We start from the raw sequence: 17,514 nt of genomic DNA on the forward strand, positions 1-17,514 counted from the left end.
CACTATCTCTCTCTCACACACACACACATATATATAATATATGAACAATAACAACTGTTTAGCTCCCTGAAAATGTTCTCTTCCTGCTATTATCGTCATGATTGGTTTATATTGCACTCCTGTATATTGTTTCACAGTGCTTACTAGAGCTGAGTGAAACCCATTAATCTCAATCAAAAATTGGCTGATTCACAATTCACCATCTTGTTTTGGAGAATACTTGGGGAAGACTTGAGCAGTTTCTGGGATTCATCCAGAGCTCAAAAAGGCCCAGCCCTACGAAACACCTCCACCATCAGATTGCAGAGTGTCAGTCCCTCTTCTTCCTTTTCTGCACTTCACCAGATTAAAACCTGTGGAGGAGAAAGAGGGGAAGCCCCACAAAAGCCAATGGCTCTCTACCCCAGGCACCCCCAAACTGCGGCCCTCCAGATGTTTTTGCCTACAACTCCCATGATCCCTAGCTAACAGGACCAGTGGTCAGGGATGATGGGGATTGTAGTCCAAAACATCTGGAGGGCCGAAGTTTGGGGGTGCCTGCTCTACCCTAAATGTTGCTGAGCATGCTCAACAATCCCATCGTCCACAGGAACTCTGGGAGTTTTATTCATGTTCCTCCAGGAAGAACAGAGAATTTTATTTCCTGGAGTAAGCAAAGATATTTATACCCTGCATTTCCTCATATATTTCAAGGGGAAGCTTTGAAATGGGAGAGGGGGCCCTATTACTGGTGGCCGGTGTATAAAGAAGAGTGGAAAAATTGCATTTCGCAGAACAGATTAAGCAACCCTCAGTTTTACCCATAGCTGCTATACAGTAATACCTCGGGTTACGAACGCGATCCGTTCTGGATCGCAGTTCGTAACCCGAATAGTTCGTAACCCGAACGCGATGCGCAGCGCCATTTTGCGCATGCGCAGCGAAAACACTTCCGGGTTTGCGCAGTTCGTAACCCGAACTGTTCGCAAACCGAGGTGTTCGTAACCCGAGGTACGACTGTATTCCCTCCCTCCCAAGGCTAGCCCTATGATGAGGCAAGGTGAAGCACATTGCACCCTGCTCCACACACACACACACACACACACACATTCACACACGGCCCATGCTTTTCACTGCCTATTACACTTTTATATTTGTCGGAAGCCTCCCAGAGTGGCTGGGTACAAATAATAAAATTATTATTGTTACTGCCCACCACCGCAACCAGCCTTCCGCTACTGCCTGGTCACCATGGATCACCACCACAAGGCATTGAGTGGCGGTGCTCTTAAGAGCAGGTCTGTCCAGAGCATGGGTCTCACCACTCCTCATCCTGAGGCTTTGTGGGTGAAGTAGCCACAGAAATTTGGCCGCCAGAGTGCCATCGTTTTGCCATAACAGCAGCCAACACTACACAGAACCAGTCTGTTTAAACAACATTTACCACCACGTTGCGGCAAAGTGGTGGCACAGGCAATCTCTGTGGTCACTTCAAACCTAATGCGTCATTCTGAGGAAAAACTACCTCAGGCAAGCTACCTCAGGCAGGGCACAGTGTTTCACCAGCCCTACACAAATACACACACACACCCCTTCAAAATTTGGTTAAGTGGGGTGGGAAAAGATCTTTCCAGCCAAGGCAAGGTTTGGAGTGGGGTTGAGCTTATCGTGTAATGACTAAGGGTTTTCTGGTATGTGCAGGGGCGGGGAGAGGATCATTTCTGAAATACTATTCATGATATCTTTATGGCTGTTTAACCCTCTGTTATGTTCAAATATATGTTCAGCGCTAAACAAATAAATAAATAAATAAATAAAAACCCCTGTCCTTTTCTGTAGTGTCAAAAGCATTTTAGTAATTTGATTTATTTGAAAAGTTCGTTGGAGCTTTTTCTGTGACCTGTGTGGGTTGTTTTTTTTTTCCCCTAGGGAGAAGCTAAAAATGAAGGAACGGGAAGAAGCTTGGGTTAAAATAGAAAATCTAGCCAAATCAAATCCCCAGGTATTTCAAAAACGTTCAGAGGCTGAACATTTCAACTGTGCATTAGATACTGCTGGAACAGTAAGGGCCACCATGAATGTAACATTTCCTTACTCGCATTTTTTAAAGTAATTAAAGAAGATGACTCTGTGTGGCTGAAGTGTGCATCTTTTGGTGGTTTCCAATGATGATATTGTCCGTGTGGCAATAACAAATATCACACAGTAGCCTGGTTGTTAAAAGCTCTTCATTACATGGTCAGTCTTTAACAAATACTTCTTCTTAGAGCTGTAGCTGCCACAGGTGAGCCAGAGAACAGTATTCATGTATGTGCTCTCATACTTGTGACTCATCAGACACCACAAATGCGTGTTTAGGTGTTTTACACATACTTCTTAACCCTTGCTTGAAAAAAAACCATGACTAGCAAAATATTTAATTAGAACTAGCCCTAACATTCCTTGCCCATTGAGATCAAGCAGGTGCCTTCACTGTGTACTCTTGTTTTTGGCACCTGTTTGAACAAACCAACCCAGTTGCTTAGGAAATTGAGGTCACTTTAATCTGTTTTAGTATTTTAACTTTTGTATGTTTTAAAGTAGGGTTGTGGTATATATATTTTTTACTCCTTTTTATTGTTTTATCATTTTGTAAACTGCTTTGAGTATTTTTTTTAAAAAAAACCAAGCGGTGTGCACATTTAAATAAATAGTTCAAGTGATACTTTAAATCATAGCTGCCAAGTTTTCCCTTTTCTCGCGAGGAAGCCTATTCAGCATAAGGGAAAATCCCTTTAAAAAAGGGATAACTTGGCAGCTATGCTTTAAATCTGTAAGAGTGCTTTAAAATGTCATTGTGCTGGTGGCCTGTTGGCAGACTTGGTCACAACCACTTTTGAGGTGTTTCTCCCCCCCCAAAAAAATATCAAGTGGTATATAAATTTCATGAAATAAAACAAATAGATTAAAATCCCTCTGGTTTGTATCCAGAGTAGCCCTTCTGTTTACCAAAGGGTGGGAGATCCAGTAGAAAGAAGGAGGCTGATTTCTCCAATTCCCCCTGCAGCCGCTTACACCACTTCCCACACTGTTCTGTAGGGTCCTCCATCCCTCCTCCGGTTCAGGTTTTCAGGAGGCACAGAGCTGAATTGGGGATTGGCAGGAATTACTTCTCTTCTGTGAGCTGAATTCCACTCATGGGATTGAACTGCAGCAATGTGGTGCTCTCTTAGCACATCTGCAGTAGAAATTTAAACTAGTTTTCAAATTGGTTTAATTGGAGGTCAACGAGAAGGAGTGTTGGAAATCTTTGTTCTATAAAAACTGAAAGTCCCAGAATTCCTGAGTTAGGAATCATGACAATTAAACAGGTGTGAAAACTATTTTTAAGTTTTAGTGCAGACATATCATTTGCTGAGCATTTTGTTGTTGTTGTTGAATGGCAATCTGGTTTAAATCTCCAGCTAACATTGTAATAGCTATAGAGAAGATGGTTACTAGAAGTACATATTCAAATGATTTTATTTGGATGAATTTGGGTATGCTGCAGTGTTTATTCTATCAGCTGGCATGTCTGAAGCGCCCAAAGAATATTGACAACACTCCCATTAGAAAAGTTTATTGATTAAGACCCTTGACTGGGGTTGTACTTGACCCTAGACGTATTTACAGAGAAGTAAATCCTGTGGAACTTGGTGGGATTTACTTCTAAGTAAAGATGTGTAAAATTGTGAAGCGGGTAAACTACGAAAGGAGTCTAGAATTGGCATTGCTGTTAGCTATGCAAATATAGTCAGTCGCTACAACTGCCATGGTTTTTGAGGCACAGAGGTGGTAATCCTACATAGAAATAAACCCTGTTGAACACTGTGGGAGTAAACACACATAGAAATTTGCTAGCATGATACATTAAAAAAATAGACTTCTTTTTCAAAGAATATTAAGTAAATTACAATTGGTTTTGTTTTGCTTTGTAATATGTTGCTTTATTAAATTACATAAAAGAAGATTTGGTGCGAAAGTACACCAATGTCAATGATTGATCTCAGAATTTGTAACTCTTATACTTTTTATAAAGTAGTCATGCATGCTGCTTGTGTGGATCAGTTTGTATAAATAGTGGGCCCAATTTCATATAAACCTGTTTTTCAGGTTAATTTAGTTTCAGTGATAAGTTACCGGTATTATAAAATGAATTTCATGCAGAAAACATATTAAAGGATTAATTGGTCTGTTGGATAATTGTTCAAATCAGTGACTTATCTTAGAGCAGATTTGCTGACTCATAAAACTTTTCATTGACCCCCATTTCCACATCACAGTAGGCCATAGTTCTTGCCTGCTTTGTTGCTTCTGGATAGCACTTAAGAGAAATAAAACCATGATCCTTGGCTTACAGTTGCATCCAAACTGGATATCATAGTTTGTTTGAGTGAAACAAACCAGTCTCTGGTTTGGATATAATGCTACTATGTTTTACTGAGGTGCAAACAAGACCACTTAGCCTCTTGATTCAGGTAGGTAGCCATGTTGGTCTGATGCATTAAAAAAGTTTTTTTTAAATTGCCCAGTAGCACCTTAGAGACCAACTAAGTTTGTTCTGGGTATAAGCTTTCATGTGCATGCACACTTGCTATCTGAAGAAGCATGCATGCACACAAAAGCTGATGCCCAGAACAAACTTATTTGGTCTCTAAGGTGCTACTGGGCAATTTTTTTATTTATTTCATATAGCCTCTTCTTATTATTGGGAAGTGCTGATACCAATAATTGGGCCAATGCAAATATTTTAGCATGCTGGTCTTCTTTTCCTGGCATCATTTTGTGCAGTGATTGGTCTTAAATTCTTCTACTAAATTTTAAAACGTAGGTCATCAACCAGTATAAAGATGTTTGCTCTAAAGGTTACTTTTGATTGTATCTTGGGTCCTAGGAGCTAGTTTAGGGTTTGACTGAATGTAGCAGACTGTTTCTCATTTGAATTTCCCATCACACCAATTTAGCATGTATAGTTTAGAAATCCTTCAATGTCTGAAAGGTGGTGCAGGATAAGGGGGCGGGGTGCATAAAGCCAAACTGGGAGAAACATATTGTTTCATATTTCCATTGCAGAAACCTAATAGCCCTTCTGGATCAGAGCAATAGTGCATTATTCAGCATCTTGTTTCCCACAACAACCAGTCAGATGTTCTGGGAAGCCTCACAAGTAAGGCATTCCCCTTTAAAGCCATTTAAGCTAGTGGTCATAACCTCCTTCTGTGGCAGCAGATTCCATAAATTAAGCACTGTGTGAAGTTATTTTCTGTTTGTTTGTTTTTATCTCCTGCAAATGGGTTTTATTGGATAGAACAAAACATTTTCTCCACCATACACAGTTTCAAAAAACCTCAGTCGTGTCCCACCCTTAACTGATGGGTTTCGGCACTGACAAAATGAACCTTAGATTATTTTTATGCTCATTTCATTATTTCCATAGGATATACGGCTTTATTAGATTTAAGCGAGCAGTTTGGGCTATCAAATCTCCTGTTTTTTTTTTAAGATAGAAGCTATAACAGTTCATGGTTTATTCCAAAACTCGATTTGTGCAACAAAATATGTAAATTATTCTTAATCAAGTGTGAGGGTGACATTTCTGCTAGTAAAATTGCTATTGCTAATCTTAAGCTTTGCCATCAAAAATTCTGACATAAAACATTTTGCATTTGGTTAGTACTCAGTATTGAGTGACACCTGTCTGGTGAGCAGTCCTGTTGCAATGGAAACAGATGGGCCTTTAATTGAAGACTTGCAGGTGCTGAAAAATACAGTGAAAGAAGAAACTTGTCCGGTAAGCACATAGGAAGAAAAATTAGCCTACTCGTTCCAAACTTGATTTAGAAATTACTCATTTTGGTTAGTAGTTATGCTTTTCCTCTCTAAATGACAAATTTGAAACGAGCAGAATAATTTTAGTAATTTCTAAGTAGTTTCCTGTTGTCAGTAAAAGAGTTATTGTAGCTCTTGACCGTGTCCCGTTGCATATGTGAGCAGTGAGAATTTTTTGTCTTGTGTTTATTAAGTGGTTTCCGAACCATTAAAGTGAAGTGGGTATTTCAAGGACTATACAGTGAAGAGATTGCTTAACAGAACTCGCTTATTGAAATTCCCTTTTTTTTTTTATTCCCTTGTCCCATGCCTGCTGCCTAAGCACAAGACTGCTCGGCCCCGGCTTCCCTGACATCAGAGGATTGCCAGTGAGTCTGGATGCCCTCTCTGCCAAAGCCACACTGAGAAATCAGCGCACATCTAGTTAACGGGTTCCATGAATGTAATGCCTGTGGTTGCAATGGCACCCTTGGGTATCTCCTGGCACCCACAAAGCTTCTGTTTTAATATTCTGTTGGAAGCCGCGGGAAACCCAGCCAGATGGGCAGGATATAAATAAAATATTTTTATTATTATTATTATTATTATTATTATTATTATTATTATTATTCTAAGTTCACCCCCTAACTGCCCCTTTTTTCATAAGGTGGTGAGGGTTTTCCTTGGAAAATGCAGAGAGCTAAAGGAGAAAATTGGAAGACTCCTCTCTACTTCCTCTTTCACCTCTGTGTGCTTTTCAAGACAAAGTGAAGTGACCAAGAGGATAGAGGAAGAGAGAGTGGAAGGAGTGGGGGGGGGGGGTTGGGCATGCCACAGGCATCAGGAGCAAAAGAATGGAGAGAGAAGCTGTGTCTACACGTACATGCACACACACATAATGAATCCAATAAAATGGATCCAATTGACATTGCAGAGTTTTAATAGGTCTCCCTTACCACTACCACCATCAAATCAAAGATCACATGTGCCTCCATAGACTGAACTGTAACCATCACACACCTGGTGGTTTCCAGTTCTGCCAGTACAAAAATCATGGTTCTGCAGCACAGATCCTCAAATTTAATTTTATTTTTTGCAAGGGAACATCTCAAAATTACCATCTAATTATAGACCACATCTTTGTGCATAGATGTGTTATGTGATTTGTTGGTGGTTTTGTTCTCATCCTGTGTTGAATCATGGGATCTATGCCTTGGGTAAATGTGTTTGTGGTGCTGGCCACAAGGACCAGATTTGTGATCTTTACTGTGCAGTCTACCAGTGTGGTCTTTCATTTGCTGGTGGGGAGGCAAATTTAAGAGGATCGGTTTTAATTCTACTGGATGTGATTTTTACCCTTGGAAAAACATAAGGGTATGGGGGGGGTTTGCGCGTGCACGCATACACATGTGTATGCGTTAGTGCATGCACATGCACAATTGTGCATGAAGACCGAAGAGGGAAGGGAAGCAATCAGAGGTGGTAGTATCCAGTGCACTCTCAAAATTCCAGATGTGCTCAGGCTCAAAAAAGTTGGTGACTCCTGGTTTAAACATAGAGATACTGCATATTTAAATACGGTGCAAAAGTTAATAACAATTGGTTTCATTAGAAAGCTTCATTGTCAAGTAGAAACTGGTCTAGCTTCATTAGTGAGGACTTCAGTATTTCTAGCAACACACGTATACTTCAGGTAGATAGAAAATGATCAATGGTTGTTATTCCTGCTCCCTCTACCCCACGCCTCAGCATCTTGGATTTTATAGTCCTGACCTAATTCAGATCCTGCCCATGACTACTTACCACACAGGTTTTTGAGGCTAAAACCGCATAAGGACCAAATCAGGATATACCGTAAATTCATTCGTTCATTCAGCCTTTATTGGCATAATTTAGACAATAAAATCATAAAAGAGAAAGAAAGAAAAAACCATCCATAAAACATTGGTTATCCAGACATATTAAACACGTAAAACGTTTATTTCCTGGAATATGGCTGGATGGAAGAACAAAGCTACTGACCCCAACCTCATTGATTATCTCAAAAGTTTTGACAGTATCTTACTCCAAGAAACTTGGTTTGTTATTCCGGCATATAAGACGGCTGGGCATATAAGACGACCCCCAACTTTTCCCGTTAAAATATAGAGTTTGGGATATACTCGCCGTATATGAAATACGACCCGGCGCATAAGACGACCCCCGACTTTTGAGAAGATTTTCCTGGGTTAAAAAGTAGTCTTATGCGCAGGAATATACAGTATATATCATTATAAGGGGGTGGGCAGGTGCTCACCCCCAAACCTATGTCACCTGTGTTAATCCTTCCTCCATTTCTGCCCCTGCAACCTGCTATTTTTTTCCATCCTCAGTGCTGTTGTAGGAGCATTTGAAAGCCTGGCTCACAGCTGCCATAGCACCACTATGCATCTCTCCAGCTGGCAAAACAGCAGAGTGCAAGGCCATGGTCTTTCTCGCTTTGGGCCACATAACAGTAGGAGGCAGGAAGGCATAGTATAGTTGTGTCTCCCCAATAAAGAAAACCATAGAGCTATGTATGGCAGCTGCATATGCATCCATGTACACTACTTCTGGACTTATTGATCTGCTAGGGTGAGTAATCAAAACATGCCATTGTAGTGCTACGCTGTGTTTCCATCGACTTATGGCTGACTCCTAGGATGGTGCTGTCTTGGTGGTAGCTGCACAATTGGAATGGGCACCTGTAGCCGAAAGAGGGAGCGGGTAGGACAGTTTGCTGCACGACTGCTCACCAGGGGGCATGGCTATTAGCCTAAACAACTTGCAAATGGTATGCCTATAATGATAGTATGTACTGACTGTTAAATTTATGGACTTGGTGGCTTCCCAAAGAACCAGGAGAATCCAAAAATGTATTCAGAGGGGTGTCGTGAATGGATAAGCATTGCATCAACCAAGTCATTCCAGCAGTTGCCAGGTTGTATTGCCAACTTGCTGTTTTAAGCTTCCTAATAATACTTTTCTTCACCCAAAAAAGCCAACCTATTGTGGATTAAATTGTTGCATTTAAAAAAAATGCATTTTGATTTTAGGCACAGAAGGAACAGAAAAAGGATCGTGTTATTATGCGCCGCAAGTCCGAACTGCCTCAGGATATCTATACCATGAAAGCCTTGGAGTCCCATTGCCGAGCTGATGATCTAATAACGCATGATGGGCATTAGACTATTCAAGTGAAATCTTATTTGGAGGAAAACCCTTTTTTCTGGACTCTTCCACAGTAGAGAACTTACTTTTTTTGTGCCATACTGATCAGTTACACACAAGTCAAAGCTTTTTTCCCCCAGTCCCATTTCTTTAGGCAATAACTTTGATACAGTATACACAGCTCAAGATTAGTTGTTCAAACAATGGTAAATTACCTGTTTCTATATGCAGAACCTTGGGGTTGACAAGTATTAAACGAAGACACTTCCTTGGTGACGTTGGCATAGTACTAACCAATCGAAGCATGCACTTTCCCCCCTCCATATTATTACTGAGAGAAGAACAGCCTTGGCGCAAATCATCAAACACTGTTGCCACACAACCTCCCAAAACCTTTTTGGCTGCTCCACCTTTCCTGTGGGAGGCATGGAAAGCAGTATATGGAAAAGCATGAAACCATAATGTTGATCATATTGTTTGCAGTATGTACATCTGTTAGACTACAGTCAGCTGCAGCTTGTGGCTCATGTACATCATATATGTGCAGACACACAAGAAAATGCATGTGTGACTGCACATTCCTTCCCCCCCCCCCTTTATATGGAACTGCTTTCTGTGTGGGCAAAGTGGCCTTGCATGGGTTGTCCTAATTGGAAGCTACAGTCCAGGGGTGCCTGGTAAGCTAAGGCCACTTTCTTTCTATTCTTCCTGTCCCCAAAGTTGGTACTGTGGCAATAGTCGAGTTTTTTAATCCCCCGAAAACCTATTAGGCATACTTAGAACACTGAAAAAACTATTCTGCATTACTGCCTTGACAAATTCATGGCAGCTTGGAAACACACAGTTAAATTGTTCTCTCAGTTCAGCTTACAGAATGGCAACTTTCATGACAATCTTCAATCACGGCTGATTTCTAGGAGCTCTGAAAATTATTTCAGAGAGAGGCACCCTTAAAGTACTTTATATGGATTGAAGCCATATTTTCCAATCTTTAAGCATGTAATAGAAGCTGAGTATTTTGGAACTGACTTGCTAGAAAAAGAATTTGTGTTCCTAAAACTGAAATCCTGTCTGCCTTGATTAGAAATAAATTGCATTAAAAAAAAGTAATTGCATAACTCTTATTTTGTCGTCCCCCCCCCCCCCCCGAAACCATTATTTCATTTACCAGAATGACTTCAATGTTTTTCTGCCTTACCTGAGTTTTTACTGCATGGCATATTTTGAGCTCTAAGAGTTCTTTTTGTAGACATCATGAGATCAGCTAGTTGGATACATTTCTCTGGGTGATATAGTTTGATGAGAGTGCAGCATTAGTACCTTTTCAGATTATATTTAATAAGGCAACAGATCCTCATTGCATTATGCATTTTTCAGATGCCTGTCTTAAAAGCTGAGAAATGAGTTACAGAAGTTCTGTTGTCATATTATTTTCTGTGGTGAAAAGCACATGTAAAACATAACACACCTCACAAGAAGAAAAAAACTCATCTGAGTTACTCTTGATCTTCAAATGCTGCTATATATTCCACAATATTACATGCATGTTATGAGCTCTTTTTTATTGTTGTGGATGGGAAAGCACGAAGAAATTTTCTATATATGTAGTGCTTTGTCTTCAATATTTGATTTCTCTCAGGGTGGCCAGTATTTTTAGACCTTTGTATCCTGCTTAAGAGGTGGGTTTCAGTTGTGTTTTATTTAGAATGAGCAACTTCTTTCTTTTGTCTCTGGCAGTAACGAACAGTATTTTAATGTCTTGATACAGAAAATTTTAAAACATGTGGCTTCTTCAAAATAAGTTTTTAAGGAAATGAGGTATCGTGAATCCATTAAAATTATTGTATGAAACAGGCAGTTCTAGTAACCTTGTGCAGATGTAGTGCCTGCTGTCTGGTCTCACTTAAAACAAAATGTCCAATATTTATTGCAAAAGCTGTGGGGGGAAATCATATGTGGTGTGATGGGAATTAGTGGCAAGGCAGAGCTAAATTAATATAAAGACCACTCCAAGCTTCAAAAAGAATACCCATTCTGTGTAAAAACAATTCCTGTTAAACTTGAAAATAAATATGGTTTACCATGAAAAACAAGTAATTTAAAGCAAATTAAAGTTGTCTTCCCTTTTTGAGGTTGGGGGAAAGGGTGCTTTTTTAATTGCAAACGGCAACGTCTATATGTATTTTGATATACCATTGTTTGAACTTCCATCTTTAGCTGGTAACCTGTCAACAACCTTTTTATAATTAGGCTGTTCAGTAGGTTCATGAAAGAGGTTTCTGGAAAGAAGCATTCAAACTAATGTTATCCTCTGGGGGGAGTGGGAAAATATTGTATATCAATGTTTGGTTGACTGTGTAACGCTCAACGTATAAGATCTTTCACTGTCTAGATTTTATTTTTTCTCTTTACTGAAGATAAACATTCACCAAAAAGCTAACGTTCTGGGATAGGTAGGAAAATTATGCCATGAAAACTTGCTCTTGAGATTTTAGGCCAGTTGACAAACTTGCCTAAGCAATATTCTAAAATTTAGCAGCACTAATTGTTTGGCTTGTTTGTTATCACCATTTTTATGCTCTGTATAAGTTCTGTATTAAATTATTCTAAAAACTAATACATCCAAAATAAAAATGTGCAAATAAAATATAGTTTTGGTGACTGTTGTTCTTCATAAAGTTCAGTGTTAGCCATCTTCCCATGTTCTCCAAAAATTTATGCCTGTACATCAGGAATGTCAAAAAGAATATTACCAAGTGTCTTTTTTTGTGTGTGGCTTTAGTATGGCTTCATTTTAATATTGTACATACATTGTACTTTGTTTTATTGTAATGAGTAATAAAAATGTAGACTTCATATTTTGTACAGAATGGTCCTATGTACAGAATAAAAAGTTCCTAGAAACAGCAAAAAATAATGATAATAGGTAAGTGGCACAATTTTTCTTTATACTATATCTGTATCTTTATGCTTTAGTTGAATGTTCAAATGTACCAACCTATTTTTTAATATTTTATAATTCAGTTTTTTTGTTCAGACATTGTTTTATGAAGAAAAACTTCATACACCTGCCATTTAATATGCTCTTTTATCTAGTTTTTAAATTCTAAAACTGGTGTATTATATGGATTGAATAAAGAAGAAATGGAATTTTACCTGCTCATCATAAAACTACGTTTAACTTAAGGAAAGAATCTTCCAGCAAGAGTGCAGGTTATGTAGGTATCCAGTAAAAATCCCCATACAAAACAAAGTTTCAATAAGGCCCTTTAAGGTGGGCTACATCATCTACAGAAGACTCAAAGCCTTCAATTGACCTTACGTAGAATGATGAAGCAGCCTATATATGGGTGGTGGCCAGGAGAAACTTATGGTTCCATTTCTGTCCCCTTGACAAGTCAGAACTGTGTTTTCACTCTGCCCATAATTACGAAAGTTGCATAAACTGTTGTGTGAAAAATACGGTTTTTGACAATTGGGTTTCTAGTGCAAAATACGGAGGTTTTAGCAGTCTAGTGTCTTGTTGCTCCATGCAAAAAATGACTGCTACTCTTAAAATTAAAACCATAGATAATAATCTCATTACCTTAAATTGAGAAGGATTTGAGGACTTTGTCTCAATCTGTGTTTACTGAAAGACAGTTCCATTTTCCTGCAGTTGTTAAAACTACTAAATGTTGCATACAAGCCAGATGAGATCCCTTACCTTTTGATGGTGGCAGACATCCTACTTGGTCGTGTCTGTCCGTCCCCCCACCACCACCACCACCTTCCAAGTTTACTATCAAAGTAGATAATTTTCTTTATAGGAGTTTCACTGAGCCATGAACACAGAATGGGCAATTAGACAGTATAGTGTCAAATTGACCCATTTAATATCTTACATAACCCAAAAGTTGTCCACTAATACGTGAATCTTGACACAATATGCATCATGTAACCATGCCATGGGGTGGAATTTGCTTCCTTTAGAAGCTGGACAAAGTCCAAGCCTCAGCATCTCCCAGGGCAACTGAAAGAGCTTCCTTGGCTTTGAGCAGAGGGGGCCAATCCGTTTTGGCTGGTGGGCTGCATTCACTCCTGACCAACCCTTTGAAGATAGTGTGTCAGTAGTAGGTGTGGCCACCCCAGAGTCTTGCATCAACACAAAAAGGCTGACAGCCGTTGCTCCTCAGCTGGTCCGTGTCTCTTGTGCTTTTCTTAATGCAAATGCAGAAGCTCTTCCTGATTTTCCCTGATCCTCCACCAATCCACAGCAGATCCTGAAGGTCGGAACACCCTCACCAACTCTGGATTTTGCATTGAGGTTCATGCAGTACTGGAGTCTGAAAATTGGGTACCTTGCCTTACACAAATGGAAAGCAATTTCTTCCGGCATAAAACCACCACTGTATGCAGCTTGGCGCTCCGAATGATCATGATTCATCTTGATAGTACAGTGGTACCTCGGTTTATCTTGGTTGCTGTGCCACAGAGAAGCCAACAGCTGCAGTGTGTGTTCGGCAGGAATTTCGGCAGGAATGGATCAGAAGAATCCAGTCTTCTTAAAAGTTCAAGCCTGCTGAACTTTTCAAAAGTTCAACGCAGCGTTGGGGCAGAATCCGCTCCCTCCTTCTGGAACCTTGGTTCCGGAAGTCTGTTCATAAACTGAAGCGTTCATAAACTGAAGCGAACTTTCCCATTGAAAGTAATGGAAAGTGGATTAATCCGTTCCAGATGGGTCCGCGGCATTCGTAAACCGAAAATTCGTAAACCGAGGTGTTCGTAAACCGAGGTTCCACTGTATGTCAGTATGCTGTGCTCTTCTGGACTACAATCCCTTGTGTGTGGTTGCATCACTACTTGATGCTACAATTCTGTAGTTAAATGCTGAGACAGAAGGACTAAATCATTTGAAATAGTTACACCTGAAGGCAAGGGTAGCAGCAGGGTGGGCCAGCGTCCCACAAACTGACAGATGAACCAAGGTGAAGTATGTGGGCCGATCTTCGTGGGGGGAAGAGTCAAAATCCTAGTTTGCTTTCCTGATGAATCAATGAAGAGTCCATTCTTTCATGATACTCTGAATCAAGGCCAGCACCTAGTAATTGGGCCTGTAGACTTAAGTCTTAAGGGGATTTATACTTTGAACAGCAGCCACCTAGGCTGCATGGTGTACAGCAGGGAGTTTCAGAAGTAGTAGTAGTTAATGACACCTTATGAGGGTCAGTTCTTCAAGCAACAGTAACAAATGCCATTCTAATACCAAGCCCGTAACATTTGTTTATGCATCTCTTGGATTGTTGTCCTAGACAGGTAGAAGACCAGGCCATGAAGACTTGAAAGCAATACATGAACTTTACAGTTCAGTAGGGTTTTCTGTATCTAGTAGAAACTACATTTTCTCTATACACTTGGTTTGGATTTTGATTAAACCAACCAGCTTTTGTAACAAAAAGCCAGTTTTCATGCTGCAAGGCATGACCACAGCTGTACATCCTTCTAGTTGGCTGTTCCATACCTGTATTCAAACTTTAGTGCAGCAATCCTCAAATATTTTTGATGTTGCTATATAGATGAGGACCAAATTAGGTTACAGGTAGGTAGCCGTGTTGGGCACACAAAAGCTCATACCAATGACAAACTTAGTTGTCTCTAAGGTGCTACTGGAAGGATTTTTTTTATTTTGTTTCGACCAAATTAGGTGTAAAAGCAAAGGTGCAAACTGATTTACTGGATGAGTGAAGCAGAGAGCATGTTGCCAAGGGGTAAAGGTCTATTATCCAGAGATAAACCTGGCATTAATCATGAAAAAATAATGGCGCTTTGGGATGTGGTCTCCTTAAATAATACATTTCTCATGCTACATTATGCCTTACCTCAGGCAACTCTCACTCATAAAAAATTAAAGAAAAATGTTGCTGTGTAGCTCAGTTTATTTTCTGTGATTGATCACCCTTGAGGCAGTAACATCTCTCTAGGCATAATGGCTACGAACATGAGTTTGACCAAACTGCGGGAGGCAGTGCAAGACAGGAGTGCCTGGCGTGCTATGGTCCATGGGGTCATGAAGAGTCGGACACGACTAAACAACAACAACAAGGCATAATGGTTAGCTGTACTGTATTTGAATCTTAGTGGCTTGCTACAAGTAGGAAAGAAATTGAGGCTGCAGTCCATAGTACATTTAGGGGAAATTGAACTCTGGGTTGCTTCCAAGTCTTAAACATGCTTAGAATTCCACAGCATATACCGTATTAGAATGCTACAACATTACAAGGGACCACAAGGCTATCCTAGCCAACCCCTTCCCCAAGACATATTCCACTATGGAGCAAACTCAAAACAAATTAAATTCTGCAATCCAAGCTGCACTCTGTTGCACGCAGAAAACAATCTTACTCCATTTTTTATATGAAGCAAGGGAAAGCCCTCCCCCTCGCCCCCATTGTCTCTTTTTAATGGAATGGCGTGTCTATATCGTTGTGCCTTCACCCTTCTTGGGGATATCTACCCTTTATACCAACGGAACGCAGGTGGTGCTGTGGTCTAAACCACTGAGCCTCTTGGGCTTGCTGATTGGAAGGTCAGTGGTTCGAATCCCCATGATGGGGTGAGCTCCCATTGCTCTGCCCCAACTGCCAACCTAGCTGTTTGAAAGCACACCAGTGCAAGTAGATAAATAGGTACTGCTGCGGCGGGAAGGTAAATGGCATTTATGCGTGCTCTGGCATTCATCACAGTGTTCAGTTGCACCAGAAGTGGTTTAGTCATGTAGGCCACTTGACCCGGAAAGCTGTCTGTGGACAAATGCCGGCTCCCTTGGCCTGAAAAGCGAGATGAGCGCTGCACCCCATAGTCGCCTTTGACTGGACTTAACCATCCAGGGTCCTTTACCTTTCTACCTTGCCCTTTCTACCACCTTTTAAAAAAAAGTTTATCCCCTTCGGTCCATTTATGTTTTTATTTTTTTGCTGTAACAAAGTCATGCAGAGATGTTCAAAGAAGGCAAGGTTATTTTAATAATTGGAAGATTGGTGCACTGATCTCTCATGCTAAACTAATTAGGGAGCAGTCCTCTGGCCATGGCACTAAGACAAGAATCAGTAAGCAGAGCAAATTAAGGGCAAAAGTTCCTTATCTTGTATTTCTTTCCACTTCGGTAAGGTCAGGAGAGCTTCCTCCCTGCCTGTTCTCATTAAAGATCTTGTAGTCAAAACAAAAAGGGCCATCAGTGTGGACCTTTGAGTTCAGGCAGTAGTTAATTTCTAGAAAAAGAGATGACAGCACTCATGACCTTGAAATAACACCCTTTGGTCCGGAAGCCCCTTCCCTCTTTTCAGCAATGCATGAGCTGCTTCTGTGGTTACTCAGTAGTGATGGAGGCCCACTCTGCACCTGCTTAAGGACGGTTCAACTGCTTCTCTGGGTGTATCAATCTTGAACCCTGCCATTGAAATCACATACTAGGTAGGACTGATCATTGGGGAAGACCCGGTAGAGTTTTAACCATGGTCTCAAGGAATCCATGCTCACCTCTTCCACCCTGGTACACTTAACTAGCCTCTAAAAGAAGCCAAACATCCCACAAAAATGGCTGCCATTATCAACAGAACCAGAACCACCATTTGTTGCAACTAGTTTGTAGCTTGCATTCAAGGGCCCCCAGCTCACTGAAGTTGTCTTCAGCACAATCTTGGCATGCTGGAAAGCATTGTTCATTCACAAGCTTTTACTATTTCTGCTCAAGCTGCTCTTTAGGAAGTGGTGTGTGGTTATGCTGAGGTAGATACCACCAAAGAGGCTCCCAACATGTCCAGGTCCCAAGCTGGATCTACTGCAATAATTTGCATGGGGAGGGCAGAGCAAGGCTTGGACACTTAGGCTAATCTCTATTTATTCTCTCCAGCACTTTGGTGTTGGTTTCCAGAAAATCCCCTAGCACCGTGTGTTGAAGAATGACCCTTTCCCTATTTTGGAGTACCGCTATCCTGGATGAGACACGACCCTTGAGCATTCCATAGCCATAGATACCATCTTAATTGCAACCCGAGACCATCTTCCCATCCATAGCTGAGCGTGTTCCAACTAGAAGGAATACCTTGTGCATGCATGTTGGAGTTACAGTGTTGTAGGGGGCCTTGTGCTCTGACCCACCCACCCCCACCCCTTTCAATGGAAGAGATCCAGTTCGAACATTCCCTAACAAATTACTTCGTTACACAGCACAAAGTTAAACCATGGGATCACACAAGATGTAGTGATGGCCATCGACTTGGGACACCTCTCAAAGAGGATTGGGCAGGTGATTAAGGCTATCGATGGCTGCTAGCCAAAATGGCTATGTTCTGTCTCTGCTGTCGGAGGCAGTATGCCCCTGAATACCCATTGCTGAGACTCCCAGGTTGGAAAGAGTGCTGTTGCTCTCCGGTGGGCTTCCCATAGGTTGGCCGCTACAGGAAGAGAATACTGGGCTATGGGTCACTGGCCTCATCCAGCAGGCTCTTGTTATGTGGCTGCCCAGCTTCTGCTTGAAGAACT

The 17,514-nt window shown here is 40.9% G+C and overlaps 1 protein-coding gene across 13 annotated transcripts in view; it reads left to right on the top strand.

Annotated features, from left to right (window-relative positions):
• PPP2R5C (protein phosphatase 2 regulatory subunit B'gamma) overlaps positions 1-11,850 on the top strand; it is a 78,498-nt gene extending 66,648 nt beyond the window's left edge. For 4 of the 13 annotated variants that reach the window (XM_035105788.3, XM_035105797.3, XM_035105825.3 and 1 more), the window contains 3 exons: positions 1,909-1,981; positions 5,672-5,788; positions 8,880-11,850. In XM_035105788.3, the coding sequence (XP_034961679.1) occupies positions 1,909-1,981; positions 5,672-5,788; positions 8,880-9,011 (322 nt within the window). In that variant the 3' untranslated portion in view covers positions 9,012-11,850. Of the gene's footprint in view, positions 1-1,908; positions 2,111-5,070; positions 5,165-5,671; positions 5,789-6,148; positions 6,405-8,879 lie in introns of those variants that run through there. The other 9 variants (XM_035105805.3, XM_088655590.1, XM_088655607.1 and 6 more) reach the window with 5 other exon arrangements.
• The last annotated feature ends 5,664 nt before the right edge of the window (positions 11,851-17,514 follow it).

This window comes from Zootoca vivipara, chromosome 1 (genome assembly GCF_965207765.1).
Source record: "Zootoca vivipara chromosome 1, rZooViv2.hap1.1, whole genome shotgun sequence".
Lineage (NCBI taxonomy): Eukaryota > Metazoa > Chordata > Lepidosauria > Squamata > Lacertidae > Zootoca > Zootoca vivipara.